The 18827-nt window shown below is 35.0% G+C and overlaps 1 protein-coding gene across 1 annotated transcript in view; it reads right to left on the reverse strand.

The window, feature by feature from the left end:
• Window positions 1-18827, reverse strand: part of PPFIA2 (protein tyrosine phosphatase, receptor type, f polypeptide (PTPRF), interacting protein (liprin), alpha 2) — a 72819-nt gene that overhangs the window by 24507 nt on the left and 29485 nt on the right. The window contains exons 11-15 of the mRNA XM_010296656.1: window positions 17950-17979; window positions 16926-17056; window positions 16222-16387; window positions 12728-12767; window positions 11345-11414 (exon numbers count right to left, since the gene is read on the reverse strand). Of these exons, the coding sequence (XP_010294958.1) occupies window positions 11345-11414; window positions 12728-12767; window positions 16222-16387; window positions 16926-17056; window positions 17950-17979 (437 nt within the window). The remainder of the gene's footprint in view (window positions 1-11344; window positions 11415-12727; window positions 12768-16221; window positions 16388-16925; window positions 17057-17949; window positions 17980-18827) is intronic.

Consider the following 18827-nt stretch of genomic DNA (forward strand, 5'->3'; position numbering starts at 1 on the left):
TGTCTCATAGTTAAAATGTAATCATAAATGTGAGAGAAATTGAAAAGGAGGCAGGGTGAAGTCAAGAGCCAAATCGTGTTAGTAAAACACAAGCAGAATTTATTTTAAAATTTTGGTTAACGGGCAATTTCGATCCTATGAAATGGCCTTTACTCATAGACATTTTCTCAAAAAGATAACAGACATAAGTGTTTACCTAGCAGGCCCTCTGATTGTTATTATTACTGACACTATCAATAGCAGTTATTATTATCACAAATACTAAAATGGTTAGTTTACCACAAAATATTATACATGACTGATTTCTAGAAGAGAGACAGAAACGATAGACCAAATATGCTACATTCATCTGAGTAATCCTATAATTTTAAGTCAAGATCAAACACATCTGCCTCTGGAAAACTAACATACAGTCAAAGACTCCAAAATTCAGGAGAGAGGGTTTCTAATAAATTAAGCTGGATTTGGATTTTATCTTTTCTATTGTCATTTGCTAAATACGTAAGAGAGGCTAGAATCCTGCAGCTAAGGTCATTGTACGACAAAATAAGGTAGTTGAATTTGTATGAATTAATAAAGATATTAAATATCTAATGAAAAATAACAGTTATATTTTATCTATTTATTTTCTTGAAGACTATAAATGTTTTTAAAGTAGGAAATAGGAAAAAAAAAAGGAAAGAGACTGAGACTTGACATTGCCATATAATGCTGATTCAATTTAAACTGAAAGGTTCCGTCTGACTGAAAGGCTGCATTAATTAAAAACTGGGTCAAATCTTGTTTCAACTTTGGCACTTAAATGGCCTGGCTTTTAAATAATTTGAAATCCTCATTCTTTCTCCCTTTTGAAACTTGATACAATAGTCAGTTTGAGAACAATGGGCAAAATTCAATTTCCTTTTTTTACAAAATGTTTTGTATCCAACTTTAAGGAGTTTTCAGAAAAAATGACTGAAATACAGAAATCAAGATGCAACTAATAAATTAAAGATTTTCAATCTATAGAACAGGGAAGTATAAATTTAACAGCACCCCAGATAACACAGATTAGCAAAGCAGATTTAACAATGCTGTAATTATTCTATATAGGTGTACATTTTAAGTGTATGCAAACTGAAGGGCAGCATTCTTTCTTCTGAAGACATATATTAAGCTAAGTGAAACATGTTCAGGAATGCTTAATACAGACCCTAATAAATTAGAGTTGTTTGGAGCTACTATTAAAAAAATAATAAAATGCCTGTGAAATAAACAGACTTGCGTAATACACAGCCTTGTAATCTTGTACGTACTGTACTACATTAGAGATCCCCGGAATTCCCAGGTCGATTAAATGTTATCAAATCTATTTTTATAAAGTAATTTCATAATCACATAGGCTAAATTAATTTGGTAACCCCTGTTCTCTTTGAGTTTTTAATCCTTATACCTTTAGAAAGTTATAGCTCATACCTGCTTTGAACAGATGAAATTTTCTCCCTACGTTCCCAAAATTATTCAAGCAAAAATAACATTCGTACGATAGATCAAAGAGGAGATGAAGATTTTAAATTTGATATGGGATTAACAATAACAACATAAATTAAATGAACCGGTAAAAAATAAAATAGTAAAATTATATGCACAAATGAAATATTATTGTGCTACTACACAGCATGAGGGCTCAAACAGAAAAAAAGAAATTGTGTACTCTGGATTACTAAAGTGTTTATGAGTTTGAGTCCTCTGTGATTTAATTAAACAGAATTTATGCCTTAACAGTGTTTGTTAATCTAGGCCCTCATGATTTTTTCACTGACTTAAGCTTTCAAATGTCTTTGTGATTCTGGGCTATAGACCTCCCAAAATGTGTTTATTTAAAAAAATTGACTGCAGTTATTTCCAAGTAGTGAATCCATTACATTAAACCCTGCAAGAGCAAGTCCTGACCTTAATTTGTGAATGCTTTCAAAGTTTACCATTATTTTAAATATTTGAAAGTCTTCATCTGTGTCAGTTTTCTGCGTGGATTTGTTATATAAGAAGTTTCACAGAAAAATGAAAAGAAATAAGAATAAAACATAGAAAATAAACATGGTGCTGAAAATGAATACGTTCAGCAGCCATGGTGTTTTAACTTACCCAGATATGCTTTTCATGAGATGGAGAGAGATGAATGGAAAAAAAGCACATAAATGTTAATGAACATATAGTAGTCCATAAAAAAAAATAAAAATCATATGATAGATAAAATAATTCCACCATTACAACTTCATAAATCTTTCTAACTGGTCTTTGAATGTTTTAAAGAAGTTAAATCTTTTTGGTAAGAACAGATGCTTTTTTCAAAATGAGATTTTCATTAAAGTGATGCTGGCTACTTATTAGGTACCACTCAGCACAGCACATCTAGCATCTACAATACGTATTCATGCCAAAGATCTGTGAACACAGTGAATGTGAATAATAGACTTTAAAATCAAAGCATTTTGCCCCGATTTTAATCATTTCATAATTATTTTTGTGTAACACCAAAAACCCTGAAAACCTGTGGATTTAAGCAAATTACTACAGAGACACAGTAAAATCGAGTGGAATACAAACCAAGGTTTACTTTTCTATGTGCACTTTACTAATATTTTCACAAAAGATCTTACAGTAATCGTAAATGACCTAGGCTTGAGTTGTTTTCTTTTAAGTACGCAGATTTCATGCACATAGATGACTAACATTCGCAATGGTTATTCGTGCCGTGCAGTATTTTAACTTGAGCAGTCATACTAATACTAGATTAGTAGCAGTACTGGTATGAGCAAATTGCCCTCTTAGGTAACCTGTTCTTGCCAATATAATTGGTAACAGTATCTGTAGGAGAAAGCAGGATGCCATCACTGATAATAAACTTTCTTCAGCATCCTTTAAGTGTCATCATAAAAAGAAAATTATATGCCTGAATGAAATTCAGACATCTCAAAAAATTGTATTTCTATTAAGAAATTATTTACCGAGATATAAAAATGCTTGGTAGATATAGCTGTAGAAAAATTTGGGGTGAAAAGCCTGTGCTCTGATTAATTAAGAAGAGGTTGCAGACATTTCAGTGAGTTCAGGATGGGGCTGGTTTCAAGATCTTAAATTTTGTTTTCATGCATGTGAGATCAGCAGAACAGCTGGAAGAGAGAAGAGAAAGTGCAATACAGAAAAGTAGATGGAAACAAATGACAAATTTATACACAGAAGAAAGGAAAATTAAGGAAAGGAAGGTCAAAAAAGGCATGCAATATAAATAAAGGACTAGAGAATTATTCAAACAATTACCAAATCTGATGGAAATACTTAGAATTGAATATGCATTTGGGGCCAAAATCTCTAGTATGCTAATTTTCTACTGAGCTAACTGTAAAGACTGACTTGAACACCTTTGCCGGAAAAGCTTTTAATTTTGGACCTTCCAGAGTCTATTGAACCAGAAGTCCCACTTCCTACATCTTTCCCTGCATACTCCTTTGGGTATGGGTAGAGAGAAATAAACAGGGGGATTAATTGGAATGTGAGTAATTTTCTGGCAGTTTTAATGATCTGGCAGTTTGCAGTCGCTTTATGGGTAATTTATGGGACCTTCAGGACCTTCAGCCATTTCAGTCTCCCCAGTTATAGAAGCAGATGATCAAGGGACATTCCTTCACTTCCTGAGCATCTTGTCCACAGAATAATAAAATACAGCAGAAAAAAAAATGGATATTTAAGTTCTGCTTTCGCCTTTTCATAAGACAACCTCTTTATGACCATATTTTTGAAGGAACACAATTATTTCCCTTAGACCTATATTGAACTAAAAGATATGTAGAATTTTTTTCCTCTGCTGTGTTTTATCCGCAAATTCTACAGTTAATCTGACAGCATATTTGCATCTCCTGGAGAACATCGTTTAGAGAGCCATCTGCATGCATAAGGGTAGATGCTTTTATTTATCCAGAAATCCCAACTTGTAATTGATAGGCCTTTATGTGCAACTAGGGCTTTGTTCTGTTTTTGTTTGATTAAAAACTTGTAACTCATTGATAAAAATATCCTTATCTTTTATGAGGAAAAGAATAATAATTAAAAAAACCTTGGCAAAGGATAAAAATATTATTTTAAAAATACAAGATTTTAAAAAATATAAGTTAGATATAGAATAAAATATGTTGCATCAATTTTTTTCTTCCTCAGAATAACCTGAGTAAGGTTTAATAATCCTCTGCAAGAAAAATACCCATATATCTTTCCATTTGTAATGCTAAAAAGGCTCCAGGTATCTAATGTAATATCAAGATACATTTTTAACATTGCAAAAGCTTTGACTGACTAACGAATTGAAAGGGTCTTCCAGTAAGTGTCAAAAATATTTGCTAAAGGTATTAAGTTTAAAAAGTAAATTCGTCTTTATGTATGTCTCAAGGATTACACACTGATCCAACCAAGAGAAAACCATGGTGGACACAGCAGACAATCCTAAACTGCATATCAGAACACTGAATACCTCTTCTTCCTCCACTAGAATAAGAAAATAGAAAATAATTGCTACTGAACACAGTATTGTTTGCTAGAAAGGGAAGAAGAACTAAAGATTAGTCTGAAAACTACTAACAACATCAGGTAGTTTCTCACAGATGAGGTAAGAAGGGAAGACATTAAATGCAAAAACTGAATTTTTCTAAAGATTCAATAAATAAAAGGGAAGAAAAAGGCATCATATTCTTAAGAGCTACTGTAAAAAATAAATAATGTACTTTTAGGATATAATGGTGTTTAATAAGCATTAAGTACATGGGAACATTAGATGGATGGCGCAGAAAAAGACTTTAATTAATCTAATGGGATTCATTTTTTCAAAATGTGTGCAATTAAGAAAATCATTAGAAACAGCTATTTGCATACTGCAGAGGACAGAGATTACTTGTAGTCACAAATACACTATGTCAAATTCTAATTGCAGTTGCACACATAAAACCTAATTAAAGGGGCATTGTGTGGATTCAAAAGCAACTAAATGATAACTGCAGCATTTCAGACTCTTATTCCACAAAAAAGGCCTGCCTGGACATTTTTTGAAGTAGCTCGTTGACAGGCATCTATAACTTCCATTTTCTATAGGCAAATCTAAGTCCCAATGTTCTGTTTTCTTTTACTTTTTTTATTTAAATGTGGATTATCACAACCTGAGGCCTATTTTTCGTGACTTCTATCATCTCCCAATTTTTGAAAGATATACACAAATGAAAACCAACAAAAGAAAAGGACTGACGTATTATTAGGAATTTGTCAAATTTATCAAAGTATTTTATCAACATATGTAATTCTTCTTTTTCCTAGTAGAAAGGAAGAAAAGTCAAATAATACAACATTCCCTTCTGTTCATATGGACATTACTGCTGTTTAATACATATGTCATTGTAGTCAGCTGAGACTTAACAGCATTGCAATTCTCGCTTCAAGGTTAATTATAAGGCTATGAATACTAAGAATTTCTTTTTACACCATAATTTTACATATGAGAATTGCTTAGCTTTTGATTTTACAAGGCTTTATTCACGTATGTAAGCATATGTACATGTCCTGGCATATCAAGGCTTTTCTGCAATCCACTTGAAGGCAGGAGGCTATATCTGGCAAACAAAAACCTGTACCTGTGGAATAAATCTGCCCAAAACAGATTCATAGGAAAGAAGGGGTTTACTTTGATTTTTGTTGGAAAACATAAACCTCACATCTTAAGCTTGTTTTGGAAATGTGGAATTAATAGATTCTTGACCAGAGTCAAATCAAACTAAACTGAAGAAAAAAGTGAAGCTAAAGCTCTGCTCTTGACTCATCCTAACTCTACCAGATGACTAGGAGTGATAGCATTATGACACAGTGCAGTTAATTCATCGGCTACGAGGTAAGTAATGATTGCTATTTGAAGACTCATATTAATAAAGTGGGAAATTTATCAGCTTCTGGGCTGGAATCCTGTCAGTATGATCCAGGCTAGCTGACTTGCATGTGAAGTTTTTTCGTGGAGATCATTTGTATTTGGGATTGCTGAGGAAGTGATGGCATAGGCCAATCTCAAAGTGTACTAGCAGCATGCACAAGGTCAACTCCACCTCTGTGTGGCAATCTAGGACTATGTAGCACTTGATTGTCTTGCAAACCTTGCCTTGTGTTGGTGCCTTGCACAGGATAAAATAAACATATCCTGTGAAATATCAGCGATTATGACCATTACACATTCTGTGCAACATAGAAGACATACGTCTTGTCCTTCTTCATCATGCTCCCTTCTTCAGGCTGCTACTTACTTGCTGCTATTTTGCATATTGTGGCAGATCGAATCAAACATTACACTTGAAAAGGATATATATTACTGGCACTCAGAGCTATACAACACTTTGAAAGACAAAGCCAGACTCTTTGGAACTGTATATGCCACCAATGAGGCTTTTGGGTAAGGATGATTTGGCATCACTGAGCAAAATTGTGGACAAGGAGAATGCAATTGATGTTCACTGGGATAGTTATAGCAAAAAGGAAAGCAAACATGGCTCTATTTGATGACAATATTTAAAGTATGGTTGAGTTCATAGTTAAAGAAGATTTTTGTAACGGGTTCATCATATGATATTTTAGTGAAAAGGATAGTACAACTTTCATACAGCTTCTGTTAAGTGCCTTAATTTGCTACCTGAGATGAGGTCAGTGGGGATATGCATTTTTAAGGGGGATACAGATTGATTGATTTTAGGCACAGTGTTATCTACAGTTTTTTCTGAGTTATGAATTGTCTTGTGGGACACATGCTGATCAAATTCTGCTGTTCCAGAGGGCACTATGCCTCTATCTGAACCTTCCACGAACCTTTATGAGTTGCGATAGACATTGGATTGACCTGAAACTTCCTATGCTGGGTCCCAGCTTGGTCTATCGTGACAACCCTGAGTGAGTGCCAAGGCCAAGTTATTGTGCACAGTCATATTATTGGCACAAACACACCCATGAAAGATGATGTTATGAACAGCTGGGATAGTCTATAGACAGTCATGGAGAAATGCTAGCTGGAGTCAGCTACAAAATTCAGAATCGAAAATTAGGTAATCATTTTTCACAGGGAGTCTGGTAAATCACAAAAAAATGCACTAAGAGAAAAGTTCCATTCTTCATGTCAGTGATGGGTGCCTTCTGGAGAGTATACCTTAATCAAATAAAATTTATGATTTAGATTAGCGCAAAGTATTTGAATCATTAGGGGACTCAAATGTGATGGTGACATAGAGGGTATCAGCGCCATTAATAGGTATAGTCCTAAACTCTGAGTTTTCTCAAAGGTACTCATTAGGCAAAGGAGCGCTGAGAGTCAAACAAAAGGCAGAAGACATTATATACAAAATATTAACAGCTTTTGTATAGAACAAGTGAAGTGGAATATAAAGGCTAGTTTAAATAATAAAAATGCAGTGCATTCTTCTTTGTCACACCCCAACATCACTTATTTTCACCAAGCAATGGAATAATACTGTAATACCCCTGACATTAATTTTTTTGTTTTCTAGGAGTGCATGCTCAATTTACAAATAGTAAAACTTAAAAAGTTTTAATATCAGCTAGAGCTGTCACATTTCATGTCTGAGAGTAAACATCTATAGATGTCAGGCAACTTAAGTTCATCTTTTCACATTATTTTAGAAACATGTTGGGTCTAATTTAAAATTCTGCACAGCTTCCTTAATTTCTCTTTGACGCCTTAGGAGAAAGACTTGTTCCTAATAAATATACTGTAATAACCAAGTGTTGGATAAATAGTCTTGTTTGAGGTTTATAAATGTCTAGCGTATTACTGAGACAAACTGTTAATTACATTTTAATGATGCCTAAGTAGTCAATTGAAACGGAAAGAAATTTTTACATCTAAATAGCATGTTCTAAGCAAGAGGCAGGAAAACTTAGAAATTTAGGTTAATGACACTATAATCACCAGAGAGAGAATTGGTCTCCAGATTATCATATTCTCTCATGAAACTTTTCAGAGTGAAATGTAGTATTCAGAAATCTATTCTATGCATGTAAATTGTGCTAAAATACTATGACACGCTGCATTGTGTTTGTAACTCCACAAGGCCAGAGCAGGGTCAATGCACATGGTTGCTACTCAGGCAGCAGGTGGCCAGGACACCTGGTGGACCACTAGTACCTACTGGCTGCAGCAGCTGACAATTTGAAACATCATACTACTTCATCCCTGGGGTAGGGGCATCCTTGCTGAATTACTGATGAAGTTGAATATACTAAAAAATGCAAAATTAGAAATTTTAATTCAGCTGAAAGAAATACCATGGATAACATTTTAGCAGGATCTCTCCTTTTATAATAACTTCTATCCAATTTTAATTTACTAACTCAAAGCGAATTGCAAACTCTGGTGAAGCTCATCAGTACTGCTCACAGTACTCATGTGCTGATCACAGTGAGGAATCAGACCTCTGGTTTCATGTCAAGGGGAGAATCCTTGCTTTCCTGTACCAGAACTACCGTTGAACTGAAAGAGAAGTTTGCTGAGCTGTTACCAGGGCTGAAGCTGTTTCCCTTGATTTATGTGTGTAAGAGAGAAACACAAATTCAGTATGTGGTATAATCCCTGTTTTACAGAAAAGGGAATTGGCTCTGGGATCATAGGCCTGAGGTTTTTTGTGGGTGGGTTGGTTTGTTAAGGAAGCAACAAAGCCAATGTAAGTAAAGCTTTCCCAGACCTGAAGTGTAATACAAAGGACTGCTTCCCTGCTTTAGCCTATCCTTTAACTAACCTTTTGGTGGGCCTGGTTCTCTTGGGGTTTTATGTCCTAATCTAAACTAGCCATAGAAATTCTTAGAAGGTGAAGTGCTCTGCTCGCTCTGCTCGCCCCAGCGACTGGGCTCACTGTCTCTGCAGAGTTTGTAGGGCAGTTTTGTTTAGCGGGAAAAAGGAATCAAATGCTGGATTGAAATCTGTCATGACTACATCATGAGATAGCAAATGATTCTCAAACTACTCTTATTACCTCTTATAAAGACCTCATACACATTACTATCATCCTTAATGTTACGCAGCATACTATTCTCATTTGCATTACCCAGATTAGTAATTTTGCAGCTACTGTACGTATGTGAAGGCTCTACTTCCAGAAGGAGTTATGAGTTGTTGAGTCTTGGCAAAAAGGAGTCTGACCTACTGAGACAAACTTTTCATTTAAATGACTTTCTGGACTGTTTCAACTTAATATTTTCCAAGGTAAGATATGCAAATACATGACTGCATGTTTTACAGGAAAATGTTAATTCTCTTACACCCTATTAATAGCTTGGCACCCTAATGACTATCATAATTCAGTAGAATCTCATGGATATCTCTAACACAAAATGTTACTTTTTCCCATATTACAGTTCCTCTACAACTATATAATATATATAAAAACTAGCAATTTATGTTAACCTTTCTCTGACAGTAACTTAAGAGGAATCTTATAAGCAGTTGTAAAGATTCCAAAGTGAGAAACTACGAAGACAGACAAATCTAAAGGAACAGGGGAAAAATTAAAGATCTTCATGACATAGGTATATAACATATACTTAGGATAAATAGTATACAGTTCAGACTAGATGAATAGTCATAGTCATGAAGGAAAGATTCCTTTCCTTCCAGCAGAGAAAATTTTGTTTGTATCTAATCCATAAAGAACCAAGGACAGACAGACACAGGAGAAAAAAAAGGAAAGACTTGAAAAGCAGAAAGCATGGAAAAGTCTAATTGTGTGAGATTAGGCAGAAGTCTAATAACGGATTACCTGTGCACCTACTATTACCAGACCTGAAACTTGGTAGGTACTCTCTTATATGAAGTAGTTATGTCATGTTTGCAGTACTATGTGTCAAGTCTTGTTTTATCCAGTCTAAAGAACTAACATATGAGAAAGTGAACAAAGTGAATACATTCGTCTTTTCAAAGTGATTTCAATACTGTGGCACCTTCAGTCCTCAGAGCTGGAAGATAAAAAGGACTGCAAGAACCAGGCTATTGAAAATTCAATTATATTCTTTATGAATGGTAATAATGGTCTCAAAGATGCTTTCTAGATTTAGTAAAAAAGTGTAGTAATCTACTCTTTACATCCATATATTTCTAAATGACTAATGAGTGATAAAAATGTACAGATAAGAAATACAGGGACAAGACTCATCAACTGCAATATCCCTGTGAATGTGTTTCTTTTGAGTTTCTTAATTGAGTTTAAAACATTTCTCCTCTCTCAGCTAGCACAATGACTGCTTCTCTATCTTAATTGCTAAATTGAGGCTGATTTAAATGGGACACTTACATTTGTACATTACATGGATGTGTACATTTAAATTTATATTTCAACAGGAGCTTGATATGAAAGTAGTGATTAAAAATATTCTACATATAAATTTTAAAAGAAGCTGAAACATTATCCCTAGATTCCTTGTATTAGAATTGCAAATCCTCTTGAAACTTTGCAAAGGAACATTAAAAGACTGAAAGGAACCTGAAAACCTTGCAAATTTAAAAAATGAGGCTTTCAGAATCCATTTAATAGCACTAAAGTTAATAGTTATGGATGAAAAATAAACCTGTTTGTTTACAGAATGAATTTGCAACGTCATTTTTAAGTACCATCTTTTTTCTCTGACACCCTCTAATTACACTGGAACTGTGATGCTGCCAAGAGGTTTCTTTTGTGTTTGTAGCTTTATTTTAATAGTTCTCCATAGCTCCTAGCAGCTGCTATGAGTCAGTGTACTGGTTTTACAAGGAGGTGCACCAAAGACAGCATTAAATTATTATATAACTTACGCAAACAAAAAGCTAGGTTGCCATTTGCTGACAGGCAAAAAGAAAGTGAACCTGCTAGGATTTACAGGGAGCCTTCTATACTTCTATAGACAGAAATAATCATGTCTTCAATAGATAATACAAAAAATCTTTTTTTCCCTTCTGAAAAAATCTATGTATGAGTCATTAAATGCCTGCCTATTTTTTAAGAATTGCATGGAAGGCAAAAGGCACAGAAGTCAAGAGACATGGATTAATGACAATGTGAAATAGAAAATGTTTCTTTCTCATAAACCTATGTTCTTTCACAAATGAAACAATATTATACAATTGACAGTCCCTAAATATTTTTCCCTGTATTTTATAATCAGCTTTAAAAACTTTTATACTGGAAAAAAACATGCTAGGTGCTAAACTGGCATAGTAGGTGATCTTGCTTTTCATTACATGTCTACGTAAAACCAGGACAAAACCTGACATTTGAATCAAGTTTGAGCCAATGACAAAGGTACTCACTTTTTCTTTAGTCTTCGGTCCTTTTCTGCTTGGGTTCCAAGTTTGCCTAATCCCAGAGATTCCTGAGCTGCTGCCTCTGTTTCCATGTAACCTCCTGTAAAACAAAACAAAACAAACCTCACCATATTTTCCCATAGCTCTTTTCCAGTTGTTCCCCCCCTCAACCTTTCAAATCCCCTCCCACCTCCACCATCATCTATGTTTCCTTAAGCCATGACATCTGTTGTTTGTGGAGAACATCTATCACCTATAGAAGTAAATTCTGGCAAGCGTTTACTACATGGAAAAGTGTAGAAGTAGAGGGAAAAACTGTTTCCTCCTCCTTGTGTTTAGCAGAAATGTATGACAGGAGCACCCTGATCGCCTTTGCCTGTTTTTCTTTGCCTCTTAAGGCTCAGCCTCATGGTCCTAAGTAAGCAATGCCCTCACCATTTTTTAATCTTAGTTGGGAAATGTATAAATGAAAGTGCCTTCTCAAGAACCGTCTCATTATTATTGACATAATACAGCATCACTTAATGTCGTAATACTAAAGTCTTCCTTTTGCTCTCAGAGTCTTAGAGTCTTTAATGTTGTTATCCCTGCAAACTCCCAAGCCAGAGATGACACAAAGAATCTGTCAGAGAAGTAAAGCCTTCTAGGTCTCCCTGGAGGAGTCTTGTAGGCACCTAATTCCTGTCAAAGTCATGGGAACTTGAATAACTTGCATAGAGTGATAACGGGAGTTTGCAGTAAGCAAGGACACCTGGATCAAAATAAAATTGTATGATCCATGCTGATCACACAGTATGTCCACTACTGTGACCTTCCTAGCGCAGAAATGGAAAGATGCTCTGACTTTTTTATCACTGCCTGGATTCAAGGAAGAAGGGACTTCATGGAGCTGTCAGTACAGTCTCCTGGCTTTACGCTGTCCTTTCATTTGCACGTGTATGTGTGCAGGCAGAGGGGCTGCACAATTCAATTCTTTGAAGGGTGCTTTCCTCCTGTGCTGCTATTCAGAAGGTGCGTAACTGGCACGGGAAGACAGACAACAGTACGGTAAATCTTGGTGCTTGACTCCATTAGGCAGTGGCAACTTCTTATTTCCCAGCTAATGGAGAGTGAACAATTGTAGAGTGGACATTGGCATAATTAAGAAAGCACAGTATAAATTAAAAGATTTCTATTCTGATTCATTGATTTTAACCATAAAACAATGCATAAATGTTATATACAGTGAAATAGCATCACAGTCTTTTACAAGTCACATCTACATGCACCTCAGTCAAGTGAGAACAAAACCTACTGCTGTATCATGTTTATGACGTTAACTTAGAAAAGCCTGATTTTAAGCTGTCCTTTCAAAAGAGAGGTAGTTTTAACACTCCTGCTTGTCTAGACAGAATTTTTCTTTATTTAAGAGGACATGACTTTTGCAAGTCTCATGACGAAAATGATGCCTCCAATCACAAATGCAAAAACATGAACAGATACTTTGCTTTACTTCATCTGCCTTTCAAAGTTTTACAGAATATCTCATTAAATGTTTATTGCTGACTCTGAAGTAAGTTTTTAATTTAGCAAACTGCTGCATCAAAATGTTACAACCGTCCGAGAAAGCAGCTCACACTATGTTGGAAACAGTACGAGTGCAGTGCAGTGAGGGTTTATCACGGATCGGAAAGTATCCTCGGCATAATGGACTTCACCATCAGACAAGCACATCCGGCCCCTTGAGCGACCCAGGGTACATCGTATCGGTTGTGGTGATTGTGCCTGTCAGTATCTTAGATGTGCAAGTGGCCATGATAAATGTTTCCTCACAAGCTGACCTTTGCGTACACCGCACAGATCAGCTTGCCTGGGCAGGGCTAAAATCCCTGCAATGTATTGCTTGTTTTAGGGATTAGAATATTTAAAATGTAATGTGGGAAGAATATTTAAGTGTCTAGTGGGGTATTTCCCAAGTGAGAGAAGACTGGATAAGTTTAAAAACAAACAAATAAATACATAAAAAAAAAGAAACAAAAGGCACTCGTGCTCCCTCTAACATCCCTTTTCCCTTCTCCAATAATTAAAAGAAATCTTGAAGAATCTAGAAATCTTCAATCTTGATGCTAAGAAAGATCTCCTAAGGCATGAATTTGCCTTTGAACAAGAACGCAAATGGTTTTAGCAGAGATGGTAAAAGTAGCAAATACTAAAATAACGAAACTCTGGCAAGTTTAGCAGTTGGAAACTAAAAATTTCAGAGTTTTGCAGGGAACGCAGAGCAAGGAAATCTTTTGGGTGATAGCCTGGCTCTGTTGAAGTTAGTGATAAAACTTTGGAGGTTCCAATATTGCTTCTTAAATACCAGTATATATTATATGTGATTTTACAGATATTATAGAATTAGTTACAGAAGTATTATGTGTACTTACGGCATATACCATCACTGGGATCCCTAATATCCTCTGCACTGACATGAACTTTTAAAGTGCTCCTTTAAGTGTAATTGTGTTCATGTGCTAATATGCATATAAGAAAAAAAAATATTTCTGAGGCTCAAAATTACATTTTGTTACCTTTTTAGTATTTGATGAGCTATTGAATTGAAAAATATAACAAGTATGTATCTGTATCAAATTAGATGTTTAAGCAAAGAATTAAATGAGATTCTTTTTATTTTATATTTTGATTTTATATTATAATTATTATATAACAGATAATAATATAAATATTATTATAAATTTAGTTTATGAAAATTTAGGTTATGAAAACCATACAAATATACTGCAGTGCAGTAATGATAGGACTTACTATCTAGATTTCTATGATATAGCATCTTACTCTAAATATATCTATTAATTATATAGCTGCACAGATAGTGTACCTGTCATGGAATTGATTCAAGTACTACCATGATTGTTATTTAATTTTTTTTGTTTGTTTTTTTTTGTCTTTAAAGTGCTCCCATTGAATAGAAACTGCCACTCAATATTTGTTTTTCTTTTGGGATCTTAAAAATTAAGATAAAAAAACTACTCTAAAATTCAACGTCTCAATGTCCTTTTAACTTCTAAAAATATTTTGCTCTTACTTTTTGGTCAGTTAACAGTCCTACTGTTAATTTTATACATGCTTGTAAACCTAGTTTGCTTAATTAAAATGTGCATTATACTGAAATATTTGCTCTTGAGCTAAAGGATAGAAGATAAAAAAATTTAATTTAATTGCAAATCTTCACTAATATCTTTTTGCAATTTCATGAGCTAGTGTTGGGAATTACAAGTAGACTTTATCCAATTATACATATGTCTTATTAATCATTGTAGGTATTATTAAGAAATTAATGTATTGCCAGATTACATTGCTCCTGAGATAATCTTTAATGTTGTTGTTTTGTTTTTGTTCCACATTGCAAGGAACTGCAGGGAAGACCAACACATTTATTCCATCTGTGTCCCCTATGTGTCTGATTTACTGTGGAATCATAGATTATTATGCATAATCCATCAGTATCAATAAAATTGTTTTTAAGGAATGTAATGTGAATTAATAACAGGATAAAGTTATAAAATTCTCCACCAGTGCAGACAGTAACATGCAGGTGTGTTTGAGAGACTCATTTCAGAGATTCTGAAATACATTAAACTATCAAAAAGATTTAATAAATCTGTTTTATTCTTCCTGTAGTGAGAAAAAAGAGAATTTAAATTGCGATTAGAAATCAGTTATTTTTTTTCAAGAACACAAGGTTCTCACAGGCAGAGAAGAGAAAGGTTGGCGTATAAATGGAAAATGCTCAGTTATTTGATTTTACTCTGATACTTTGGCCTTAATATTACCTTATTTTATTCTGTATGATTTTAGTGATGGGTTTGTTAGTTGTGGTAGGGACATGTTTTAATATGAACTTATGTTTTTTAGTTTCAGGCTTACATATTGCTTAAGTGTTTACAGTTCCTGCAAACCCTTAAAATTCTTTTACAGGCATTATGTGGTCACCATGGCAGTAAAAACTTGGTGCCTCACAAATTTGTACTATGTGATATCTTCGTGACTAGGAAAGAGCTAGTATTTCTATTTTACTGACACATCTATACCGGTTTGATGCCTGGGCTGGCATGTGTATATATGCTAATCTCAATCTAGCTAAATCAGATAGCATAGCAGTATAGACTGCAGATAAGGATGTATTTGCCCATGTGGCCATGCAGACTATGAGCCTTTGCTGAAGACTCTCACTTCGCCTTCCATTGCTTATGCTACGTAAGGTAGTTAAATAAAGTCATGACTGACCTTTTTTTTTTTTTTTCCCCCTTTTTTTGCATGTGGTATAGACATATCCTATGGAATATCACAGAGGAAAATTTTTACCAGGAGTGAATTAGAATAAGGTCTTGGGAAGGGAAAAGGGCAGAATAAATAGGAAGAAAAAAAAGCATTGCCGTGAGCAGCGTAACTAATCGAGAGTATGGTGAGGACATTCAGAGACAGGCACTAGCAGACATCTACTGACATACTGAAATCTGAAAAGCAAGTGCACTTACTTGCAAGGACTTTCCATCTCTCATAGTTACACCTCTTACAGTGGTTTATTACTTACTACTTTCTCACCTCCTCTTTATTTTGGTTATTTGAGAATACACTGTTAGCACTTTCACCCTAATTCAAGAGACTACTGAAGCAGTAGGTTCAGTGAAGAGGATGACTCTAGTAATTTGTGCCAGAAGTCCTTTCAGTTTCGTAACAGTCATAGCAAACTCCTGACAAATGTAATTGCTGATAACAATGAAGTTTAATGAAAAAGTTCTGCCAGACAAAAGAGAAAAATAAGCAAATTGGAAACTGAAAAGAAGCAAAATTACAAAGGGAAAAATGACTGTGAAATGGTGATGTTGGCTTGTTACCACTAATTCCTTACTGAGCTGTCCAAGTCGAGCCTTCTCTTTTTTACCGAACAAACGTCCTATTGAAGACTTGATTCCTTTCTTCTTGGGAGCTTTGTGCAGGGAGTCCTGGCTGCTATTGACACTGCCAAGACCAATGCTTTCTGGCTCCAATGAAGCAGGCAAACTACTACAAAATGATAATAAATAAATGGAATAGATAACATGTCAACATTTGCAGGTAATTTTTTACTTTCTTCTGAGCAGCTCTGCAAACAAATTAATTGGTTACACTTCAGTAACGGTCTCCCAACAAGTGAAATGATCATATCTTCTTTAAATGATTTAGCAACATGTAGAGCAATACAAGATCACATTTTCTCCATCAGGCTGACTGGATCTTATTAAAAAAAAGGCTGAAAATAAATATTTTTAATTTGCTAAGAACAATTGATGAAAAATATAGGAATCAGCCTACTGTTTGTCTTTCTAGGATTTGCAGTATCACTACTCCTAGTAGTGATCAAAACTGTACCTCAAAACAGAAATATCCAGCATGTATTTTAACACTGACAAATGTTCTCAGGGTCATGCAAGAGACAAAAGGTAAGGCTTTCTCTCTCATGGCAGGGGAAACATTGCCAAGAAGAAACAGGAAGAAATCAGTTCATTTTGGAATAGATAAGCAACAACATGATTTGAAAAAAATGTTACAAACATCTTACCTTCTGGCATCATTGTGGTATGAAGAAGGAAGGGTATGAGTCATTCTGATAGCTCTGGGTGTTGGAGGAGGAGAAGTTTCACATTTGATTGTGGCTTTATCTTCACGCCCATCTTCTTCAACTACTGCGATCTAGGGAAGAGAGACTCTGTTGAGAGCAGATTAGCTTTTTAAGAAAGTTTCATCATATGCTGCATGAATTTGTCAAGTGAACTGAAGCACGTAGGGTTTCAAGTGCAAGTTTTTGAGCAAATTGTAAGGATTCTTATTTTTGAAAGAGGCTATTGGGAAAGAGCAATTGCCTAAATATGGCAGTTTAAAGAATGCATTTGAAAGAAAAGAGATTATACTTCGAGAAGAAATTAATTCCTTTTATGCCAAACAGGTTGATCCAGTAAAGGTCTAAACATGAAAATAACCTTAGACATGAGCGGGTCTCTTGCATTAAATGGGATTATTCAAGTAAACAAAATTTCTCAGAGATGTAAGGGAGAGGGTAAATACAGACATAAACAGGACCACTCTCTCCACAGCTTGGTAACAGAATGGTTAGAACGCTTGAAAATAAGCATGAACAAAAAGGAATTTTGTCACAGCATCTAATGATTTATCTTAAATACCATCTCCTCTCATGTGAAGATAAATCCCATATTCACTGCCAATTCTGTAAACAACTTTATAATGCTCCAGAAGATTTCAAGTAAGCTCACTCTGGTTCCTCCAGCAAGAAGAATGACCAAAATACATTCGAAGGTCATTCTTTTGTGTCCACACTTTTTTTTAAACTGTGTTCCTTTAAGTTTGTGCTGTAGAGGCTACTACTCCAAGGCTGTTGGGCCTCGATTCTGTGGCTTAGCTGTGACCTGTCCAAGCCTTTCCTGGTAGGATTAAGATTATTATGTTCAGGACTTGAAAGAAAAGGAGCACAGGGGATGCAGTGGCTGGCAAGGAACACGGTTATCTGAATAGCAGAGGAATATGATAAATGTGCTCTCTGAAACTGAAAAAAACCCCCAGTATCATACCTTTCTCCGATGTTTCCTTAGGTCGCTTGGCTTAGATTGGTAACAAAGGCAGCAACAACAAAAAAAGAATGATTAATAAATCTTATTTGAGCACAACAAAATGCCACATATTTGTTTGTCTCACATTCAGAAGTAGGAAGCACAGATTCCATTAATTTAATACTATACATACTATATACTAAATATACACTTGGTGTCATAACATAAGATAACCCCTGACAAATATGCCACTCTGGGAAAGCAGTTATTTTTTCTAAAGTTACAATCTCCTTCATCTTCATAAACTTAACAAAGAATAGGATATTGCAAGCTTGTAGTAGCACTTTTTATTTAGGAGTTTTCATATAAATCCTTCCACTACCCCCAACACAGAGGTTTTTTTTTAGTTTTATCTAATATTGCAAGTGTATTGGTGTCTCACCAAGTAGGAACATAAAATATCATCAACAAATACCATGTCTGAAAAAGGGGTCTTCATCTCCAGTTATCCCATATTAAAGTGACTGGTATTTCAGTCAAGAGATACAAATTCACACACCTTCTGTACTGCAGCATTATTTGGCAGTAGAAGGCTGCTAGAATGTGCCTTGTTCAACCCCCTTTTAATTTTTATTTTTGGTAGATGTCTCATTCGTTCAAGTAAAGCTGAAAATACTCTACAGAATTTATTTACTGCATGGACCTGGGCGGTGGAAATTCACGCAGTACTGCTTCTCCAGCCAACCTCTACAAGATCATTTGGCAATTTGGGCCCTAAAGACCAGACCTCTAACAGAACTCTTACCATCTCAAAGTTTCCATTTAGAGAATGTCTGATAGCCTGCTGTGTCTGTCCCCAGCCAGTGAGGAGGAGATATTCAGCCCTGAACTCCTGCTGA

Source organism: Phaethon lepturus, unplaced genomic scaffold (genome assembly GCF_000687285.1).
Source record: "Phaethon lepturus isolate BGI_N335 unplaced genomic scaffold, ASM68728v1 scaffold371, whole genome shotgun sequence".
NCBI lineage: Eukaryota > Metazoa > Chordata > Aves > Phaethontiformes > Phaethontidae > Phaethon > Phaethon lepturus.